Source organism: Xyrauchen texanus, chromosome 39, assembly GCF_025860055.1.
Source record: "Xyrauchen texanus isolate HMW12.3.18 chromosome 39, RBS_HiC_50CHRs, whole genome shotgun sequence".
NCBI classification, from domain to species: domain Eukaryota; kingdom Metazoa; phylum Chordata; class Actinopteri; order Cypriniformes; family Catostomidae; genus Xyrauchen; species Xyrauchen texanus.
In genome coordinates, this window is record NC_068314.1 from 32,791,227 (window position 1) to 32,813,818 (window position 22,592).

The window sequence follows — 22,592 nt, forward strand, 5'->3', positions numbered from 1 at the left end:
TGACCATTGTTTAAAACAATCCCCCTACCCCACACTTCTTTATTATCTCAAGTTCAAATAATAACAAATGACATTCCGTGTAACAGTTGCAATATGTTAAACATAAAACAACAAAAATATTAAGAATGAGAAATGTCAACATACTAGGTGGTTGATTCAGGGTGACGATCAAAGCCTGGAGAGCATATAGTGCTTGTAGCTGTCGCTCACTATCTGAGTTAAGATATTTATGTAATATAGGCAGGCGTCTCTGGATAATAGCAGTGTCCACTCGACAGGAAGTGTTTTCATCTGGAGAAGAAAGGGATAAATGAGAGAAAGCAACTGGGAAGAGAAAGATTAACAGGGCAATAAGGGACTATCTGTTGGTTTGTTCAATGTGAGAAGGAGGGTGTATTCAGAAAAGCAAAAGTAATGTTTATTTTTGCAATTCTATTTGGTGTCGGAGTGGTGCAGAAATGTGGTGCAGTCGTGCGCATGCCTGTGTACCTTCTGACTTCAAAACTAGCAAAAAACCCCCATGATTTCAAATGCGGCAAACATGGTTTTCTTGCATTGTCAGTATTGTTGTGCATGTAATCATAAGCATCAGAACACTTACCTTTAACTGCTGCCTTACATACAGCTGTCATTAAAGCTCTCAAAAATGAAGAGGAACTCATCTGAGATTCGTCTAAATTAGCCTGAAAAGAATACCAACATATGTGATTTTTTTTAAATGAAATCACAATTTTCTTAATTGACTAATTATGCTCTTAGCCTCACCTCGACCCAGTCAAAGATCTGCTCATCACTGGCCATGTCTTCAAGTAGAAGGTGTTCCAGTTGTTGGAAGAGTTCCTCAAGAGTGAGGTTGGGTTTATCTGGGGCCGTGGAGATAGAGCAGCAGTCTGACATGGTGAACTGTAATTTCTGTTAGAAAAGAAAAGAACAAAGACATTATTGTTTAAACAGTGCTTTAAATTTCTTTGACCTCAAATGCTGTCTGATACTTTCATTATGCTTCTTTTAAAGATTAGAGTTCTGTGGTTTTTAGTCCATGTCTATTAGCTTTTCAACTTCATTTCCTTTCTTGATGGCTTCCCTACAGTGATTTATGTGTCTAGGAAAGACTGTTGTGTTTGCTCGCTCACCTGTTGTGAGATGAAGTCATTAAGATCCTCTCCCTCCGGCAGGAAGTCGCCCCAGTTCAGCCCCGACTCTCTCCACAAGTCTCCAACTTTCCTATGGCTCTGTAGGATAAGCACACACCATGTAAATACACAAACACACGCCCTCACAAAACCCACAACAATACACACATCTACTGCACTCCACATTATACTTCAGAGTTATGCTTGTGTATGAAAAATGATTATATTGGCAGTTTCGTGCAGGAGCTTCAAACAACTGATGACAACTGGATCAAGATGAACTCAATGCTCTAATGTCAACAATATTTGAGCTTACCATTTGTTTGCATAGTAGGCGCAGTATTTCAGAAAATAAGATGGCAGCTCTTCCCACAGGGAGTAGTGGTTTACTTAAATCACTGCAGAAACAAAACAAGTCTCCATTAGATGCAAGGACCTGGAATCACTGCAACTACTGTGCACTGCCAAACTGTTAAAGCCCCCAGTGAAACCCGCCATCTCAGAATTGCTGAGTCACTGCTGTATTTTTATGTATTTATATTTAGTATTGAATTATGCAAAAAATATCATAGATATATCTAAATGTTACTTATTAATTCCTGAGGTAATTAATTTCATTAAAACTTTTTCTCCATGTCAGCCAGCAGTAGAAATTGGCTTCACAGTTCGGTCACACAGTTCTGAAGATCATTTCAGAATAAGATGCTACACACCCGGCCCCTAATCAGGCTAATCAAGCCTCAGAGAGGGATAAAGGCCGTCTGGAGACTGCAGTGGGACAGTGAGAGAGAGAGATTTAAGGGCAGCTCTCTGACACATTTGTGTATTTGTCTTTTTAAGATTTTATTAAAATATTATTTATATTGTCAAGCCGGTTCTCGCCTCTGCCTTTCCATTAATCCCTTTACACTAGTGCCAAAATCCGGGAAGGAGGAGGGATGCGCCGTAGTAGAATCCTCGCCACTACCATCCACCCCAATGGAGCAGCCACAGCCATCTGCCGGAGAACAGAGGAGCCTGGCCACATGGAAGCAGAGGAACAGCCGCTGACAGCGAGGGGAGGAGGGGATCCAAATCAACCACCTGGAGGGGTTACCGCTGCCGAGGACCCCTACCGTCCACCAAAAATGCAGCAGGAAGTTCCGTCCACCAGGGGCTGGAGGTCTGTCTCCTATCCATCTGGGGAGGCATGGCTGTCATCCATTAGAGGGTGGAGGAGTGGCCAAGGACCAAGCTATGGCATCTCTCCCACTGCCACTTCGAGTTGGCCTTTCCTTCTCTTTTTAAAATGTTTTTGTTAATTTGGCACGATCGCCGTTAAGTTATATATTTTTCTTTCCCACCCCTTGTCCCCTCCCTCATCCAGGTAGGCGGGGATGACCTGCCAGCAGACGGGGCGTTAGGCACGCCCCTCCCCAGAGAAAGATGGGGGGGGGGGGGCTCCCCGGCCTGAGAGAACGAAGGAGGAATGTGACAGGGCAGAGGGTGTGGCCGGGTCGTGATGCTACACACCTGGCCTCTAATCAGGCTAATAAAGCCTCAGAGATGGATAAAGGTCGACTGCAGAGGGACAGAGAGAGAGAGAGAGAGATTTACGGGCAGCTGTCCGACACCTTCGTCAAACCGGTTCTCGCCTCCTCTTTTCCATTAATCCCTTTACAAACAATTAACTTGACTTTTAACCGGCGCTTTAACAGTGCTGCATTTTTTTAAACGATTCATTAGTAAGAAGATTCCACTTCAGAAAATGCATCTATTAAACTTAAAGGAATATTCCGGGTTCAATACAAGTTAAGCTGAATCGACAGCATTTTTGGCATATTGTTGATTACCACAAAAATGTATTTCGACCTGTCCCTCCTTTGCTTAAAAAGAACAACAAAAATGTGAGTTACAGTGAGGCACTTACAATGGAAGTGAATGGGCCAATTAGTAAACCTTTAAATACACACTGTTTCAAAAGTATAGCGACAAGACGCAAACAATATGTGTGTTAACATGAATTTAGTGTTATGAAATCACTTACCTTTTCTGTGTAAAGTTATATCACATTTTACAACTTTGTTGCCATGACAACACAAGGCTGTCAAATTAAAATTCAAATATTCGTCAAATTCATACATAATAAAAGTGCACATTCGAATGCAAAAATGAGCAATCGGATTTTAGATTTATGCCAAGCACTGATGATGACTAACATTCTTGTGCTAAAACAGACAGTGCATCGAATAACAGAACGCGGGTGTCTTGAGACACGATTTAAAGGTTGAATATCCTTTTACACCAAACTCACCTAACATCAGTATCTAAGCAAGTTTAATTTGTGCAAACAATCAAGTCTATTTATTAAAAAGCATCATGCTTAAAAATGTAAAACTATCAACTGTAGTTTATCAGCACCTGTTCTAACTACTTCAGAAATACAAAAAAAGAAAGAACATAATATAACAAACCAAACACACATATCACATGCACAACTTAATAAATATAATTAATGAAATTCTGTGCAAATGAATAAGAACTGATTAAATGACCAAATTAAGGTGTGGTAAGCTACAGTAGATGATATTTACACTAACTGTAAATAGTTGCACTAGTGCAACAGAAATTAACCTCATTGCTGGTGATGGGAAGAAACACACCTGATGTGTCACGTTATGGTACCTCGTCAAAGCTGTCTTTAAATGCCGAGGTCAACTTTAGAGAGAATGGTCTTCAGATCCAGATAATGGGTAACATAGTCGCTGCGATGACTCTCTCTTTCCGACTTTGAAAGTGGGGTGCACAGACACTGTCTGTCTTTGCTTATATGGATTGATAAGGGGAGAATAGTGAAATTGACAAAAGGTTGACTTGAACCCAGATCAACCACACAACTATTCAGCTGACTAACTAATGTCGCTACATAAGACCTTAGAGTAAAGAAGTCAAATTCGCATAGTTATATCTCCAAAGTGTATTATTATTAAAGTTTTGACAGGTTCTTTCTGACTATTGGTGTGCATATAGATGGGCTGTGTGCCCAGTGCTATTTACACTTATTTATTATTTATTATACTATACTGAACTCGTGGTAGGGTGTGGCCGAGAGGGCCCTATGCAGCTGCATATGTTGCTAAATAGGCAGAGCCAGCACTGTTGTTACTGAACAAGATGCTGAAAAAAAGACCATGCTACGGTCAAAGATGTCCACCTAGCGCATTAATTATATATAAAAAGATGGCCGCATTTGGAGTGAACGACCCCCAGAGATGGGGATACATAAGTATTAGGTACGTACATACAACTATAATGAAAAACACTGTGGTACCACCGGTATCATGAAGCTTGAGTCTGTGGTGGTAGTACGAAGGCACCAGTATACAGTAGACTACTGTGCAACACTAAGATAACATAGAACTGTCTATTGAGGCATTTCTTTTCTCATTTTCTTTTTTCTTTCGTAATATTTGAGAATATGAACTAGCTAAATCATTTTACTTTATCATTTAATGCACATTTATTAACAGACAGATGTTCTTTAATAATCAATTGCTATAAAACGGTGCTGATTGGTTTATAATGATTGGTTGTGCTGCCTTTATAGGCGTAGGAGATTTTCCCCCATACCTGAAACAGTGTCTTTAAAATTTGAATATATTTTATTTATAATCAAATAATAAAAATGTTGGTATTATTTCAGTGAAAATTTTGAATTTAGATTCTCAGCCCTGTTGACAGCCCTAACCGCTGTAATCCCGATAAACTATGTTATCAGACTTTACAGCTCAAACGGTACATGGATTTCAACAGAATATATAAGTGCTTTTATAAAATTCTGTTTCTGTTTTTAAACTGTACAACAATAGGCACCCCATTCACTTCCATTGTAAGTACCTCATTGTAACCTAGATTTTTGCTTTATCTTTTTTTTTCTCCCTGATTTTTGGAATGCCCAATTCCAAATGTGCTCTAAGTCCTTGTGGTGTCGTAGTGACTCGCCTCCATCCATGTGGCGGAGGATGAATCTCAGTTGCCTCTGCGTCTGAGACTGTCAATCCGCTAATCTTATCACATGGCTTGTTGAGCATGTTACCTAGTGTGTGGAGGCCTATGCTATTCTCTGTGGCATCCACGCACAACTCACCATGCTCCCCACTGAAAGCAAATCACATTATAGCGACCACAAGGAGGTTACCCCATGTGACTCTACCCTCCCTAGCAACTAGGCCAATTTGGTTGCTTAGGAGACCTGGCTGGAGTCACTCAGCATGCCCTGGATTGGAACTCGTGACTACAGTGGGGATAGTCAGCGTCAATACTCGCTGAGCTACCCAGGCCCCAATTTTTGCTTTTATACAGAAAAGGAGGGACAAGTCAAAATAATTTTCTGTGGTAAACAACTTTAAATGTATACTGGAACATTCCTTCAATCAACATTTAAATCAACTTCAGGGGTGGAATGTCCTTTTGTCACAAATTGCACAAAGCCAACAAACAGAAGCCAAAACACAAATCTGCATTCCATTCAGGGTTCACCGTGTATTGTCCTGACCTGAACAGCGCTCTCATGGCGATTCCTCCATCTCTCAGCAGTGGACTGATCAGCTCAGCCAGGTAAAGCCAAATGAAAGGAATATCTATGGCCATATCATCAGCCTGCTCCAGCATCTCTGAAAACCTGTCATGCAATGAAACAGGCAAAACATACAGCTTTACTACCGCCATCTAAAAGTATCGATTTTAAAACATACAAGGTTAAGTCATCCACAAAAGTGAGCCAGGGATAAACAAACTTTAGGGACCTTTGGGGACATCCTCAATTGGAAAATCGATATAAAAAGATACAGCATGCACACCCTTTGTAGAGTTGAGAATGTGGTAGGATGCCCTTCTGAATAAGTTGATAGAAGAGCAGTCCCATGTGTTCTCTGGCAAGCTGACTGCGCTCTAGTGTGCATTCCAGGCCCATACGCACAAACACACACAGCAAAGAGGGCTGCTCAATCTCCTCTACGCACTGCACTGCCTCCTGCACAAAGCAAAAACACAAACACATTAATAACACCTCAAAGGCAGTTCACCCTGAATCAAACACAATAATGACCAGCTTTATAATGGAAATCACAAAGACAGTAATCCAATTATATTTTGTCTACATTCACAATGTAACTGTGTTACACACACACACACACACACACACACACACACACACACACACACACACACACACACACACACACACACACACACACAATAGCTGGTTGTGCCACCTTTAGCAGCAACAACTGCAACCAAATGCTTCCGATAACTGGACATCAGTCTTTCACAACGCTGTGGTGGAATTTTGGCCCACTCTTCTCTGCAGAACTGCTTTAGTTCAGCCATATTGGAGGTTTTACAGCATGAACTCCCCATTTAAGGTCCTGCCACAGCATCTCAATTGGGTTTAAGTCAGGACTTTGTCTAGGCCACTCCAAAACTTAAATGTCACTTCTTTTGAACCACTCAGATGATCATTGTTTTACTGTATAATCCAGCTACGCTTGAGCTTCAACTCACAGACTGATGACCGGATGTTCTCCTTTAGGATTTTCTGGTGGAGAGCAGAATTCATGTTTCCTTCAATTATTGCAATTTGCCCTAGCCCTGAAGCAGCAAAGCATCCCCACACGTCACACTACCACCACCATGCTTGACCGTTGGTATGATGTTCATTTTGTGGAATACTCTGTTTGATTTATGCCAGATGTAACGGGGCCCCTGTCTTCCATACAGTTCCACATTCAACTCATCAGTCCACAGAACATTCTCCCAAAAGGTTTGAGGATCATCAAGGAGTGTTTTGGCAAAATTCAGATGAGCCTTTATGTTCTTCTGGCTTTGCAGTGGCTTTCACCTTGCCACTCTTCCATTGATGTTATTTTTGGCCAGTGTCTTAGTAGTCTTAATAGTGGAGCTATGAACAGTGTCCTTTATTGATGCGAAAGAGGCCTGCAGTTCCATGACTTCCTGGATGAGTAATAGCTGTGCTCTTAGAGGAATTTTGTAAGGTCGGCTACTTCTGGGAAGGTTCACTACTGTGCCAAGTTTTCTCCATTTGGAGATAATAGCTCTCACTATGGTTCTTTAGAGTCCCAGAGCCTTTGAATTTGCTTTGTAACCCTTCCCAGACTGATGTGCTGTATTTCAGTCACCTTTTTCCTCATCATTTATGGAATTTCTTTCGACCTTGGCATAGTGAGCTACTGGGTGAGACCTTTTAGCCAACTTCATGCTGCAGAAAAAGTTCTATTTAGGTGTTGATTTGATTGAACAGGGCTGGCAGTAATCAGGACTGGGTGTGTCTAGTCCAGCTGAACCCCATTATGAATGCAGTTTCATAGATTTAGTAACTAAGGGGCAAACACTTTTTCACACAGGCCCAGTTGGTATTGGATAACTTTTTTGCATCAATAAATACCATTATCATTTCAAATCTGTATTGTGTGTTTCCTCAGATTACCTTTGTTTTATGTTAGATTTTGTTTGAATTTTTGAAACAGTTTAGCATGAGATATACAGAAGAAACAGAAGAAATCAGGAAGGGGGAAAATACTTTTTCACAGCACTGTAAATATATATATATTGTACTGTGCAAAAGTTTTTGGGACTTATGAAAAATGTTGCATAGTGAGGATGTCTTCAAAAATAAAAAAATAGTTTTCTTTTATCAATTAACGTCATACAAAGTCCAGAAAATGTAAAAAGCTACATCAATATTTGGTTTGACCACCTTTGTTTTTAAGGGTGTGTTCACATTTGTAGTTCGGTTCTCTTGGTCCACACCAAAAAAGAAAATTATACATTTAGTCCTTGTTCGCTTAGCGTTCACACTGGCATTTTTAACACCGAACCTAATGATATAAAACCAAAGGCATCAGGAAAAAGTCACAACCTGATTGGACAGCTTTTATGACGTATATTTTTTGACGGAACTTGCCGATCATCCAAAACAATGCTGGCTGATGGGTGAAATGCGCTCGTTATATTTATATATGTACACATGGTGCTATTTTTACCAGAGAACAAACGAGGAGTTAATAAAATGTGTAAATGTGAGTCAAAACAGCACCAGGAATTCCTCCGTTGCACACACAAACGAAGATATGCTGCAAGGACAGCTGAAGCGCGGTTCCGACGCCTGTCAAGCTGGTTCTCACCTCCTCATTTCCATTAATCCTTTTACACTGGTGCCGAAATCCAGGAAGGAGGAATGATGCCGTAGTAGAGTCATTGCCACTACCATCCACCCCAACGGAGCAGCCGCAGACATCCGCCGGAGAACGGAGGAGCCCGGCCGCCTGGAAGCAGAGGAATGGCCACCGACTGTGACCAAGGTCCGCTTGTTTGGTGCGCACCAAGGTTCGGGTGACAGTTCATGTTCAAATGAATTGCACTAACAGAGTAATCGCACCAGAGCTCGTTTTAATCTAAACAAACCAGTCAAGTGTGAACACACCCTAAAACAGCATCAATTCTCCTAGGTACACCTGGACACAGTTTTCTTGGTTGTTGGCAGATAGGATGTTCCAAGCTTCTTGGAGAATTCACCACAGTTCTTCTATCTATTTCGGCTATATCAATTGCTTCTGTCTCTTCATGTAATCTCAGACTGACACGATGTTCAGTGGGGGGCTCAATGCCATCTCTTGCAGAGCACCCAGTTCTTCTATTCTAATCTTTTCTATTTGCAAAAGTAATGTTTAGGAGTCTAACATTTATATTTTCTTTTGACACACTAAAGCTGAAGATATAAATATCCATCTTAAGACAAATGTTTTTGTGAAACATCTTTTAAGTGCCTAAGACTTTTGCACAGTACTATATATATATATATACACACACCCACACCCACACACCGGAAACTTGCCCTATAATGGTATGTGCCAAATATAACCTGTTGTTTTTCATTGTAAATGCGGAGAGGTTTTTATTACCAACACTTTAACAGGATAATGTACCTTGTAGTCGTTGATATGCAGAAACTCATCGATGATGGACTTGGATTTCCTCTCAATGTCCTCCTCTGTCAGGACATGCATCTCTGAAACATCAGTGACCAGCGGCTCTGATTTCACTGCTGAGGAAAAATGGTGCAGGATTACAATATTTGCAATACATAGTTTATAGGGATAATTCACCCAAAAATGAAAATTCACAAGTTTAAACCTGTTTGACTTTCCTTCTTCTGTGGAACACAAAAGGAGACGTTAGGCAAAATGCTAAGCAGGGGCGAGGCCACATAAGGGCCAAGCTGATACTGGCACCCCCCAGATTGGCAGCTGTTCAACCCAATCAAAGCTGCTGGAATAGACGTATAGTTTGCAAATCGCAAATAAAAAGAAACAGCATTTTTGTTTTTGCATGCAACATAGCTGATATACATTATCATAGTTCTGTTGTAAATACAGTTAGAAAAATGTCTTTCTTTAAAGAAATGCATTTGTCCTGTACATACATGTATGGAACATCTGAGGCCTTTTGACGAATAAAAAAATACTGTATTTTATTATTATTCACGCTCCGCGCACGTATACACGTATGCTTACACAATCACTTTTCCAGGTGTCAGATAACTAGCACAAAGATTTAGATCTCGGTCCGGACTGAATTGTCCTTTGGTCCGAATCTGGACCAGAGTCCGCCTACTGAGTACCCCTGCTCTAGACTCCATGTAGATTCAAAAGAACTGACACATAAGAGTCATTCGTTTCAGCAGAGTCGCTCATAGTCTATGTGGCGCTATATCCAATTATGCCTAAACACGGATCTGCTCAACACTTAAATAATGGATCCACTTTGCGTGGTTTTGTCTCACTTTATTTTTCGTACTTTAACGTATTGTTCATTTTTCATCTATATATTAGGTTGAGTAAATAAGCAAATACTGACACATTAAGGCAGAGCAAATGGGGACGCTTCAAAATATTCACAATGTAATCGGAGTAGGCACAGAATAAAGGTCCACCCACTTACAAAAATATTTGCAAGTCATTACCAATTTGAAACGGCATACGGATGAGTGAATAATGACAGAATTGTCATTATTTATTTATTTAGTGTGCGTGTCGTTCCTTACTTGTCTCAGTGGCTCCGCTGTTCTCTGCCTCACTCTTGTCCTCCGAGATGTTGGCTTTGCGAAGAAAGGCTTGCGAGTCCGGACCCTCTCTGCGTGATTCCTCAGGAGCCATGCTGTCTGTACACTCCTTATTGCTACTACCTCTGCTTAAGAGCCCAAGTCGAGACTGCCCCAAACTCACAGGTTTGTCACTGCGCTCCCGATCGATGCTGCCTCGACTAAGAGAAGCACACAAAATAAAACAGGAATTAAACAATGTAAGTAAATGCTACTATATACATTTGGATTTGTATATGGCATACTGATTTAGCACTAATTCAACAGGACTTTTACTAAGACCAATGACTTACCTTGAACCGAAATGAAGATTTTTATGAGCCGATTTCAGCTCAGTTTGTCCATACAATGCATGTAAATGGGTGCCATCAGGCTGCTGGCTGTTTGACGGAGCAAAAGGCATATTTAGGCAGCATAAAAGTAATCCACACGACTCCAGTCATTCAATTAAAGTCTTCTGAAGCAAACCGATAGGTTTGTGTAAAAATTAAATTGATTACTGAAACTTTATTAACTTTAAAAAATTCCTTCCTGCCAGCAGTCGACGCATCAGTGACGTAAACACAATGGTGTGTTCACGTGAGAAGTCGGAAGCGCGCGCTTTGTTTACAACAGAGGAATGAACGTCACGCGATATTTGTTTCTTACACCAACCTATTGGTTTGCTTCAGAAAACATTAATTGATTGACTGGAGTCATGTGGATTACATTTATGCAGCCTAAATATGCCTTTTGCTCTGTCAAACAGCCAGCAGACTGATGGCACCCATTTACATGCATTGTATGGACAAACTGAGCTGAAATCTACTTATAAAAATCTTCATTTCGGTTCTGCTAAAGAAGGAAAGTCATACACATCTGGAATGGCTTAAAGGGAAGTACATAATTAGAGAATGTTCATTTTTGGGTGAACTAACCCTTTAAGTCAAAGATTAAGAATATTCTAAAGAGCTTTCCTGAGAACATAGGTCCCAGATTTTAAGATTTTTTTTCTGAGTTCTCAGATGTTAGTTACCATCCAAGTGAGTGTCTGGAATCAGAATCGGAGTTCTGGACTGTAGGTGGGCTGGGCTGAGCTGTGGATGACTGCAGTGCTGAGTAACGGTTCAGGGTGCCACCAGCAGAGCGTATCAACTCTGGAAACAAGGGAATACACACATACACACACACAAATGCAGAAACACAACATGCAACACAGTGTAAGGTAATAAACACATAGTTAAATAGTTTTACAGCAGCTCCAAAAAGCATTTAACACTGAAAGGGATAGTTCACCCAAAAGTGAACATTTTTATTTACTCATTTACTCACCGTCATGTCGTTCCAAACCTGTGTGACTTTCTATCTTCTGCGGAACATAAAATAAGATATTTTGAAGAATGTTTCAACTGTTTTTGTCCATTCAATGAAAGTCAGTAGGGTTCAAAACAACACTGGACCACACTGACTTTCATTCTATGGACAAAAAAATCACAGAGACATTTTTCTAAATATCTTTTGTGTTCTGCAGAAGAAAGAAAGTCATACAGGTTTGGAACAACGTGAGTAGATGTCAAAATTTTTATCTTTGGTTGAACTATCCATTTAAGCCACACTTAAAAGTGTATGACTGTTCACTCTATAAAATTGGGCCTTTATTTGAAGTTTAAAAAAATTCATATTTTGTAATCTGATACAATGATATTCATACACATTTACATGTGAATTAAGTGTTCAAATTATTTCTGGGACCACTGAAGAAATATGTGTGTGTGTCCTCACCAGAGTCACTGGCTTTGGCTCCACCACTGCTGCCCTTTACCCAGTTGATCTGAGCCAGTGGACCCAACTGAATCTTTTCATCGATTTGAGGCTGTGGTGGGGGTCGGATGGGATTCAAGGATCATAACAGGTACAAAAAAGGCTATTACTACCACATCACAACATCACAAATCTGCAATGCCTTATTATTGATTGCTAAAGCACATGTGGTGCCAATAGCATCATCATTTGCTGCCCTTGACCACTGAGATCATAGCCAGCAGGTGGCAGTGCAACCTGTCATTTTAGATTTTAAAAATCTGATTCACATTAATTGTATGCATCGATTAATCAATAACTGACAATGATTGTGTGTTTGTGTAGCGACCCATCTCTTCACCTTAGAGATCTTGGGGATTTTCGTGGGATCGATAGTTCTGCTGTTTTTAGTGGTGGGCACCGTGTTCCACATCTCGTCCTTCTGTGAGCGCTGATCTCTTTGATCTGAAACCACATCAACAGAATAGCTTGTTACACAAACCACTTCTATCACACCACACCCCTTTCATACTCCGTACGAAAATAACACACAACTTTATCACTTGCCATAGAGCCACTTGCAAATATTATGCCTTAACATTCAGAAAATCTGTCACATTATTGTTGGTTGCATGGACAAACCTAAGAACGTAAAGATCAAACCTGGTTAACCATTAATGCTTTCTCCTGGACACACAAGTCAGCTGTCCAAACAACATGTTCTCATTAATGTTTTAAACCCTCCTATTGTCATAAGAAACGGCACCCTAATTTTGTCCTTCGGGTAATTTTTGACCCGTATTGAAAAACAGAAAAAATGTCCTGTCATATAAAATCATGCTAACAGGTGGGGAAGCTAGAGAACAGTATGGGGGCTAGGGGCTAAATCAGATTTTTAGGTCAAATTTAATTAACAGATGTACAAAAATATAGCATATAGCACGATTGTGAGTGTGATATTGCTTATATACAACAGTTCAATGAACAAGTACATTTTAAAAAATTAGGAAAAACTGAGTAAGGTTATAAAAACGCATTTGTGCATGGAACTACTTTCTTACACGACGAATCAGAATCTGCCAATGCTGGTTTAAAACAAATGATGCGTCCAAGCCTTCATCATAAATAGTATCATGACTTGTGCTGTTTCTAACAAGTTATTGGATAAACAAGGATGGATGTGTGTGTGTGTGTGTGTGTGTGTGTGAGTGAGAGAGAGAGAGAGAGAGAGAGAGAGATGGAGTGTGTGTAATCAAATGTTGCCACACCCAAGCAGAGATGCTGTCAGCTCTCTGAAGATCAGCTTTCTCAGTGGTAAAATAGCTGTCCAAGTGGGGGTATTTCTCCCTATTTCACAGTAAGCGTGGCGCAAGACTCAACCGCAATGTCCTCCGCCACTTTAAACAGTATGTATCCAATGTGGAAACTCCAGTAAGAGGTAAGCGCCTTGAGTTCTGTAATTAATCAGTCTGTTGTGTCTCTCAGCTGTGATGAGCCTTAATGCTGAAGTTGTTCATTTAAAGCCATTTAAAGCTATTTCCTAGCTTTAGTAATGTAGTAGTAATACAAGCGATCACGGAGCGCTGTTGTATGTAAACAATGACTGGATTCACGTCACCAACTGGTTCATATTACACACAAAAATGATCTTTTGCCACCACCTGCTGGCTAACATATGTAATAATAAAAAAAATAGATGTAAAATGAGACACATAGCCTACATTAGCTCTTAACACATATGCACTGCTCTTAAGCTTTAGTTTAGGTTGACGATCACAAATGGAGTGATACACACAGTGAAGCTTCCGAATGCTGATGTGCTCATGGAACGTCTCTCGTCCAATCAGATTCAAGGACCGGAACTAACTGTTGTATGTATATATATATATTTATATTTATTTTGATGCTCTTGAAAAAGTCACAACATTTGTGTCCAGTACCAAAAACTAATCTGCATTTATAACTTTTCTTTACTTGTCTCAGGTCAGAAATTACCCTAAGACAACATTTTTAGCAAGTTTAAACCTTGTCCATCTTTATTTCTGGATATTCCCAAAACATTGAATGTGGTTTTTGTCCTCTGGGTGGCACTGTAGTTGGCCTGCTCTGGCTAAAGCAGACTGTAAAGAAGCTGTAGATCTTACCTGGCCTTCTCTTGATGTCCTTGGACAGAAGCTGCTGGTGAACCTTTCTCTGCTCTTCCTGTTCCTCAAGCTTGGCCTCTTTATGGATTTGTTCTATTGTCTTGGGGCCCTGATCTGCCCTCCGGGACACCCAGTTATGCTAAATGCACAATGATATACACACAGAAAGATCAGAGGTTTGGGGAACTCTGCTACAGTAGTTGCCAAAAATACTGGCACCCTTTGTAAACATGTGTAAAAAAAATCTGCATTGTTTAGGCTTTTTCACAAAAATCTATACTTTAATTGAAGTAAAACAATTGAACAGAGGAAATATCTCATTATTAAGTAAACATTTTTCTCCAAAATGCATTGGCCACAATTATTGGCCCCCTTTTATTCAATACTATTTACAACCTCCTTTTGCCAAGATAACAGCTCTTAGTCTTCTCTTATAATGCCTAATGAGGTTAGAGGACACCTGGCAAGTGATCTGATATCATTCATCCATCTCTCCAGATCCTTCAAATTCAGAGGTCCATGTTGGTGTACTCTCCTCTTCAGTTCACCCCACAAATTGTCTATGGGGTTCAGGTCAGGGGACTGGAATGACCATGGCAGAACCTTGACTGTGTTGTCAGTGAACCAGTTTTTTTTTTTTTGGATCATTGTGCTCCTGGAAGATCCAACCAGGGCCCTTTGTAAGCTTTCTGACAGAGGCAGCCAGGTTTTAATTTTTTAATCTGTTGGTATTTGATAGAGTCCCAGATGCCATATATCCAAACAAGATGTCCAGGACCTCTGACAGAAAAACAGCCCCACAACATTAAAGGTCCAGCACTACATTTAACCGTGGGCATATGGTACTTCATTTTCAATGCTTTGGCTATTTTCTTATAGTCACTTCCCATTTTGTGAAGCTCAACAACCTTTTTTGCTGCTCATCAGAACTATATTCTTTAGTCCAACCCACTGTGATTGATGATTAAGGGAATTTGGCCTGTGTGTTACCTCATATTTATACCCCTGTGAAACAGGAAGTCATGTCTGAACAGTTTCATGTTCCTAGTCAACCAGGTGTACTAAACATTTTTAAATATGAATGGGAATATACTTCAGATATATTTTACTCACAAGAATTTCTAGGGGTGCCAATAACTGTGGCAAATGTGTTTTGGAGAAAAATATGTATATAATAATGAGATATTTCCCCTCTTTCAATTGTTTTACTTCAATTAAATGTTAGATTTTTGTGAATTTTAGAATGAAAGATCAAAAAGATTTTTTTTACAGCCTACTTTGCTCATATTTACCAAGGGTGCCAATATTTTTGGCCACTACTGTATGAGTGATCTATGATCAGTGTACTGTTGGAAAATAGAGAAATGTCCTTTTTTTGGAGTATATATATAATATTGTATAATAGAATATAATGTATTTTTGTGTGCAAATTTAAAAATAAAAATCTAAATGTAATATAATGAAAGAAATTATAAAGATTCCCCCATATGCATTGTTTGAGAAAATAGATAGTCCCGCCCAAACTCACGCCATTGGTTAAGCCAGATGTTGGCATGCTTGGCTGCTCAAACAAACAAAAGTAATTATATGATTAGAGCTGTCAAACTATTTAATTTTTTTTTATCATATTAATTACATTATATGCCAATAATTTAATCAAAATAATTGCAATTAATCATATATATAAATATTTGCTGAGAAAGGCACTCAAAAAAAACAATAATTAAATTTTGTATATAATGAATAAATAATTATAAATAGTTAGTATTTTAATAATTCTAAATATAATTAAGATAATTAAAGTGCTTTAGAAAGCAATATTGTTTATTTCCATATTATTGAACATAAGCCTATCATTGGCCTACAGTCCACAGCAATCCATCCAGCAATTGAATACGTCAATCTGTACTAGATACATTTATTAGCATCAATGTACACATGCATTAGACGGATGCGTCTAACTTTGGTTGCATTGCATCATAAACACCTGTTTTTAGGTCCCTGTGCCATGTTAAACTTAGTTTGAAACTTAGAAAACATCTTGAAATCCCAGCATTCTGAACTGATATGTTTGAATGCAAGAACGCTTTCAAATCTTGTGCCATTGCTAATGTCAAGCAAACCTATATTTGGTTTGTTCTCTGTACAGCTGGATTTTCACTTACTGCCCCCTGCTGAAAACAGGTGGTACTTCAAGCCTGAATTGCTCCAATGGAAGGAATATTCCTAATTACAATTGCATTCACTCTTTTAATGTGTTATTTTTATATAATAAATCACACTGAATTAAGACGTTAAATCGCCAGCTCTAGTTAGGATGCAATGATGTTATTTGGTCATAGGTCAAATGCCTTGTAAAGTACAATAGAATATAATTAGATAAGTGTTCGTTTAGTTACATAACAACTGTGAGAGCAAAGTATGCAAATGTTTAAGCTTTTCTCTTGTAACAAAACCAGGTGTTAAACTTTTGGCAATGGTTTTCAGTACTGTAAACAACAAGCAAACAAAAAAACTCAAATCACAATCCCTTAAGGCACTCACCAGTCTCAGATCTATCACATCTTGTAGCATGAACCGTATCCTTGATGATGTCTTGCGCTCTTTCACAATTTTCTCCATCTGGTTGAAGTACTGATCCATACGGGGCTATTCAAGGACAAAGAGCAGAGGCAGATGAAAAACACATCAGTTCACTATATTATCCTCTAAATGGTGAAACGCAGTAACTGTAACAACGAAACTGGGAAAAATGGCTTCAAAGCTATTTTATCTTTCCAGCCAAACAGTGGATTACAAAATTTCACAGTCCATTTCTCTGACTCTGAGAACAGTTAAGCCAAACATGTCTGTCAAAGGAGAGATCATAGACTGAAATCAAATTCCATAACTCAATTTTGACAAAATGTGTAGTTACTGCATTGTACCTTTATAGGTCAATTTCAAAGTACTATTTTATGGCCCTTCTCTATCAAAACTCTTTTGCATCTTTGAAAAAATATTGCCTCTAAATCAGAGGTAGACCGATGTATCGGAACTTCCTGTCTATTTCCATCAATAATCTAAGAGTTTCAAGAAAAACAAAAAACAAAACAAAACAAAATTAAACCTAAAAATAATGTTTTGAGGCCAAGAACTGCACTCCCAGATCCTAAACGAACAAAGTCAACGAATGTAGAACCTACTTCCTATCTGACTCCCTGTGAGCTGAAAGATGCCCGGAGCTGCTGCTACAAGGTCAGACAGAGAGAAAACATTTTAATTTACTCTCTTGCTTAACACTTAGCTCCAGGCTTTATGGCCGTCTGTTGGGCCCAGCTGGAAAGCATTTCGACAGCGTGTGTATTTTCACCCCACACCCCGGCCCCTCACTGTTTATTTCTCATTCTGCTGTGTTGCAAAATCAAATTCCAGTTCTCTAAAATGGCAAAAAAAAAAAAAAGATAGTAAATTTAAATAATCATTCTGTATTTATAATGTCTGCAATTACACGTGCAAGAACATTCCTGATATAAATCACAATTTTGTCATATTTCAATTATGTATGCATCATGTAAATCCCTGTAGCAAATTTAGCTAAATATTTTGGTTTCTAGAAATCCAAATAACAGCTGACATAAGCCAGTTTTAACCCGAATTTTGGGTGTCTGCTATGAAAGAGAATTAAATACTTAAATAACTTCATGAATTAAAATACTACGCAGAATTACAAAACAAAATGTGCATAATAAATGACAAGGGCATACATCATTTTTTAAATATAGTTTATTCATTTACAGGAACATTGTTTATTGCTGTGGAGGATATAAACCTATGGAATAAAGGATTAAACAGAATATAGATGTTAAAGGAATATTCTGTGTTAAGCTCCATCAACAGCACTAGTGAAAAAAAATTTGAATTGTTCCTCCGTTTCTTTTAAAAATGCAAAAATCGAGGTTACAGTGAGGCACTTACAATGAAAGAGAATGAGACCAATTTTTGAGGGTTTAAAGGCAGAAATGTGAAATTTACCATTTTTTAAAAAACAAATATATTTTTCTATTTAAAGTTGTGTATCATTTGAGGTGTAAAATTATTTAAATTATTTTAAAACTTTTAAAACAGTATGTAATTTAATGTGTGCAAGCCGAGCAACAGTAATTATCTGGTTACTTTACATTCATTGAAAAATTTGTCACAGCTTTTGGGAGTCCCTCATGCTAAATCTAACTCCAACCATATTATAGTTTTAGTCCTTAGACGGCACACCCACAGACCACCTACAGACTGTTCACAGACAGTCTGATGCAATTGCACACAAAAATGGCATGGGCCTTCTTAAAACAGCAAGATTCAATCTGATGCCTGGCTTTACGCAACACCCAAAGTGAAAAATAAATAAAACATCCCCAAAGTCTGCCAGGATACAAAGTTCCCAGGTTCCTTCAACAAGTTTTCCAAGCAGGAACTACACACTAGATTTGCCAAAGTTTTAGGTTCATAGCATTGAATCGCTGAAAGAGATTCAAGATACTTAGTACTAGTGAGAAGATGTAAATTCCACTTTGCTCTTAGGGTTGTATCTGATGTCAGAAATAACCATCCCTTAAACATCATGTAAATATAACAAACTACTGTACGTTTGGACCCATAATATGCCATTCAGATAGCTTCTTCCTCTATAAGTGGGCGGTTCATGGCCCTCTGCAAAGTGGACCAGACTCAATGCTGATAGTCAAAAGTCTGGCTACTTGAGTCTCAATCATTGCATTTTACATCACAATAAAATAGCTAAAAAGCTCAAAACCAACCTTGAATATACGTAAGGACTTTTCAAATATATCTACTGGGTTAAAACGCAGCTTTTTCATCATTGGTTTTATGAAACATGAATCAATAATGCTCCATAATATGTAATAACATCTGATTGAAAGGTGAGTTACCTTAGCTTTCTCAAAGTCGAGGTCTTTACCGATGGTGGTGAGGAGTCTGCATAGACATTCCAAGCTCTCATCGTCATGGTTTTTTAGCAGCTTGACCACACAGTCATGCATGATGGGCTCCGTCAACATTTTGAGCTTGAACAGCTCGCCGATGAATTTGATATTTCCTGTGGAGCGACGGCGGGCCTTGTCCTTCGTCTCTTCCAACTCCTCTTGAAGTCTTTCCCTTTCTGTGGGCTTCGAGAACAAAACAAAAAAAGAGTTCCATCACATTTTAAATTAATTCTTCCAACAATCTCATTAGATATGCTAAGGCCTGTTGCGAATCTGAATTAAATTTAAGCTGAATTAAAGCTGAAGTGTGTCATTTCTACACCACTAGTGCCACCAAACAGAATCGGAAAAATAATCATTGTTGTCAAACAGATTATGGAAAAATCCTGCCTCAAACTCAGACATTGGTCGAGCAATGTTGCTCGCTCAAATAAACAAAGGAATGTTTTTATAGCACCACAGAGACACAGTGTTACACTATTAGGTGAAATCGACCAACAGATGGCTTTTTATAATAGCTCTCCATATTAAGCTGGGATACAAGAATTTTAACAGCGAAAAAATGACACTCATCGGCTATAAATGGTAACTACGAACCTCAAAAGTATGTTAATCACATACAGTTCACAAAATATAATTTTGACTAACAAAAAGACTCAAATCAAACTTGAGCCTCATAATCCTTATAGAATTTAATAATTACTGATGTGGCAGAGTCCAGCTCCTGTTGTTTCCTCTCCAATACAACATCATCCACTTTGTCCCTCTCAAATTCCTTTTGACACCGGTTCAGTAGCAGCTTCCGGAAGTTTACCGTTGTATTGGGTTTGTCTGTTGTGGGCACCTTTAACTACAGTGAGATAAAAAGAGGAAATATATGACCATTACTTTAAACTTTGACACCATGAAACCATGGCCAGGTCTAAGATTTGATTCAAACTTCAAAACTTCAGATGCCTTCGTCTGAATCTACAGCGAAACGATCAACGTTGCCCCTCCTAAACATACAAGTGCCCCACCAAAGATCACATCCTGGTTCCAGCCCTGGTAGAATCGTGTGGCAGCAGTGCAACGCATAAAATCATGCAAACACGGGTCAGGAGCTACAGTTAATGTGTACATCAAATATTAGAATGGGGAAAAAATGTATCGCAGTGAGTTGGAGCATGGCATGATTGTTGGTGCCAGATGGGCTGGTTTGAGTATTTCTGTAACTGCTGAACTCCTGGGATTTTTACACACAACAGTCTCAACAGACTGAATAGCTTTGTTAATGAGAGAGGTCAATGGAGAGTGGCCAGAATAGTTCGAGCTGACAGAAAGGCTACGGTAAATCAGATAAAATTGGAGTGAGCAGAATAGCATCTCAGAATGCACAACACATTGTGATTGTACCTTCCAGTATAAGTGGGCGGTTCATGGCTATACATCTATGAAGTGTGGAAACTCAGTTTGTTATTGAATTATTGAAGGATCGAGTTCCACGTTTGCATTTCCTGTGTTTTGATGCAGTTTGAGAAATATAGGCTCTGTCGTCGCCTTTTGCACGAATATTACAGGTTAAACGTGTACACAGTATTTTTTTTAAGTATGGCTTACACTGACACCTAGTGGCCTGAATGTTGTCAGCTACCAATGCCATTGCAGAAATTCACAATGCATAGTTAGCCAAGATTAATTTAATCAATGAGTGAAAGTGTCAAATAACAGTTCCAGTAACAATTACTGATATTAAGAGAGTAGTATTCAGATGGTCAAGTGATGCTAACATGGCTGACCCCATGAGGCGCCCCTGCTCCATGTTGAATAAAAGAGCTTTTATAAGGTTACTGATATGACTGAACTCTTTATTTCACATGAGTGGTAAATATTTTATACATACATTTCAAAATTACTATTAATTTCTTTAGAAGTAAAACTTTTTAATTGAGAATAAAAGTACAGCCCAGTCTGTACTTTATATGGAAATAGAAAAAGATATGTTTTTTTACAAGTAATTGTTGAAATTTGTCATTCTAATACAAGGCAACACAATCAGTCCCACCAGGAATTTGCTTTTCTCAAAAATTGTGAAACCATCTGCTGTTTTTGTGCTGTTTTACAGTGAAAAGTAAAATAAATCACAGTTTACTGTACAATGACAGTATATGTGCAATTACCAATAAATATTTTAGTGCATAAAAAATGATTATGCAGTAAGCAAGAAAAAAATTATACAAAAATACCATACATTTAAGAGGTGAAACCCATGATAATGCTTACAATCCAAGTTCAATGGAAGACCCTTCATTTCTAATATAAAATGTTCTTCCTCAGACAATGTAAGTAATCTTTGGTATGGTTAAAATCATAGACTAAAAATAGTTCAAGGAACGAAAACAGGAACGAAATCCCTATCAATTGTTCCGAAGTGAAAACATTACTTTTAAATGCTGGTAACTGGTTAATAACCTGTTCATTTTGTTTCAGACCGTTTTTTTTTTTCATGAAACTAAACACCAAAGGGTTGATCAGAGTAAATGTTTGGAATTAAACCACTTCCTGCTGCCAGAAAAAAATTTGGCTTCTCTCTTTGTAGCAGAACTAAAAGCATGCGGTTTAATTCCGAACTAGTTTAACCAATGTTAAAAATGTTAATCATTCAGCAAGGGAAATTAAAGTGACGTTCAGTCCAAATGCTTCCATGCAGTGTATGTGCATGCAGAAGAGAGAGAGAGATTTTATATATTTTTAGTGATATATTTAATTTTAAGAATATGTTTATTGAAAAGACATTACTTTACATAGGCTACTGTATACTTTGCATCATTTGTTATGATTTCTGTCCTGATAATTCCTCCACAAAGGAAAAAATTGATTCGCTTATTTTTGCGAGGCAAATCCCTTATTTTGAGCTTGTTTTTCCAAAACAGGTGCCTTCTTTCTCTTGTGAGATCTGTAAACACTGAAACTGTAATATCACCCACCCTTAGCACAGAGAACTATCATTTTAAAAGATGTTCTAACCAGATACCATTTGTAAAGGAGGCTGAGGAACACCGGAGCCGGAACAAAAAAATACAGTTTCTGCTCAGAATAAAACCAAAATGAACGTTTTTTAGTCTCTGGTTAAAATAGTAGACCTACAATAAAACTGTAAAATAAAAACACAGATATAATAATTATTAGACCTGTTTTAATCATTACACGGCCTGATAGTGATCATTTAATCTAACCGTGATTATTTGACCACTGAGCATATTAAATTCTAATCACATTTGACAAATTTTAAGCGAATATATGACATGAAGTATGCCATGTTTTGTCTGAGATGTCTGGACTGTGTCAAGCTTTTTAAGCATTTGTTTTGCCACTGTCAAACATGGAGCAATCTGATCCAATTACCTCAGATTCACGGTTT

General features: G+C 38.5%; 1 protein-coding gene across 1 annotated transcript in view; it reads right to left on the reverse strand.

Annotated features, from left to right (window-relative positions):
* Positions 1-22,592, reverse strand: part of LOC127632780 (eukaryotic translation initiation factor 4 gamma 3-like) — an 82,240-nt gene that overhangs the window by 2,787 nt on the left and 56,861 nt on the right. Inside the window, exons 18-33 of the mRNA XM_052111544.1 lie at positions 19,896-20,042; positions 19,139-19,375; positions 16,758-16,862; positions 14,214-14,352; positions 12,431-12,534; positions 12,052-12,142; positions 11,306-11,426; positions 10,234-10,451; positions 9,116-9,234; positions 5,972-6,144; positions 5,668-5,793; positions 1,450-1,531; positions 1,134-1,232; positions 766-912; positions 602-683; positions 145-291 (exon numbers count right to left, since the gene is read on the reverse strand). Coding sequence (XP_051967504.1) covers positions 145-291; positions 602-683; positions 766-912; positions 1,134-1,232; positions 1,450-1,531; positions 5,668-5,793; positions 5,972-6,144; positions 9,116-9,234; positions 10,234-10,451; positions 11,306-11,426; positions 12,052-12,142; positions 12,431-12,534; positions 14,214-14,352; positions 16,758-16,862; positions 19,139-19,375; positions 19,896-20,042 — 2,137 coding nt within the window. The remainder of the gene's footprint in view (positions 1-144; positions 292-601; positions 684-765; positions 913-1,133; positions 1,233-1,449; positions 1,532-5,667; positions 5,794-5,971; positions 6,145-9,115; positions 9,235-10,233; positions 10,452-11,305; positions 11,427-12,051; positions 12,143-12,430; positions 12,535-14,213; positions 14,353-16,757; positions 16,863-19,138; positions 19,376-19,895; positions 20,043-22,592) is intronic.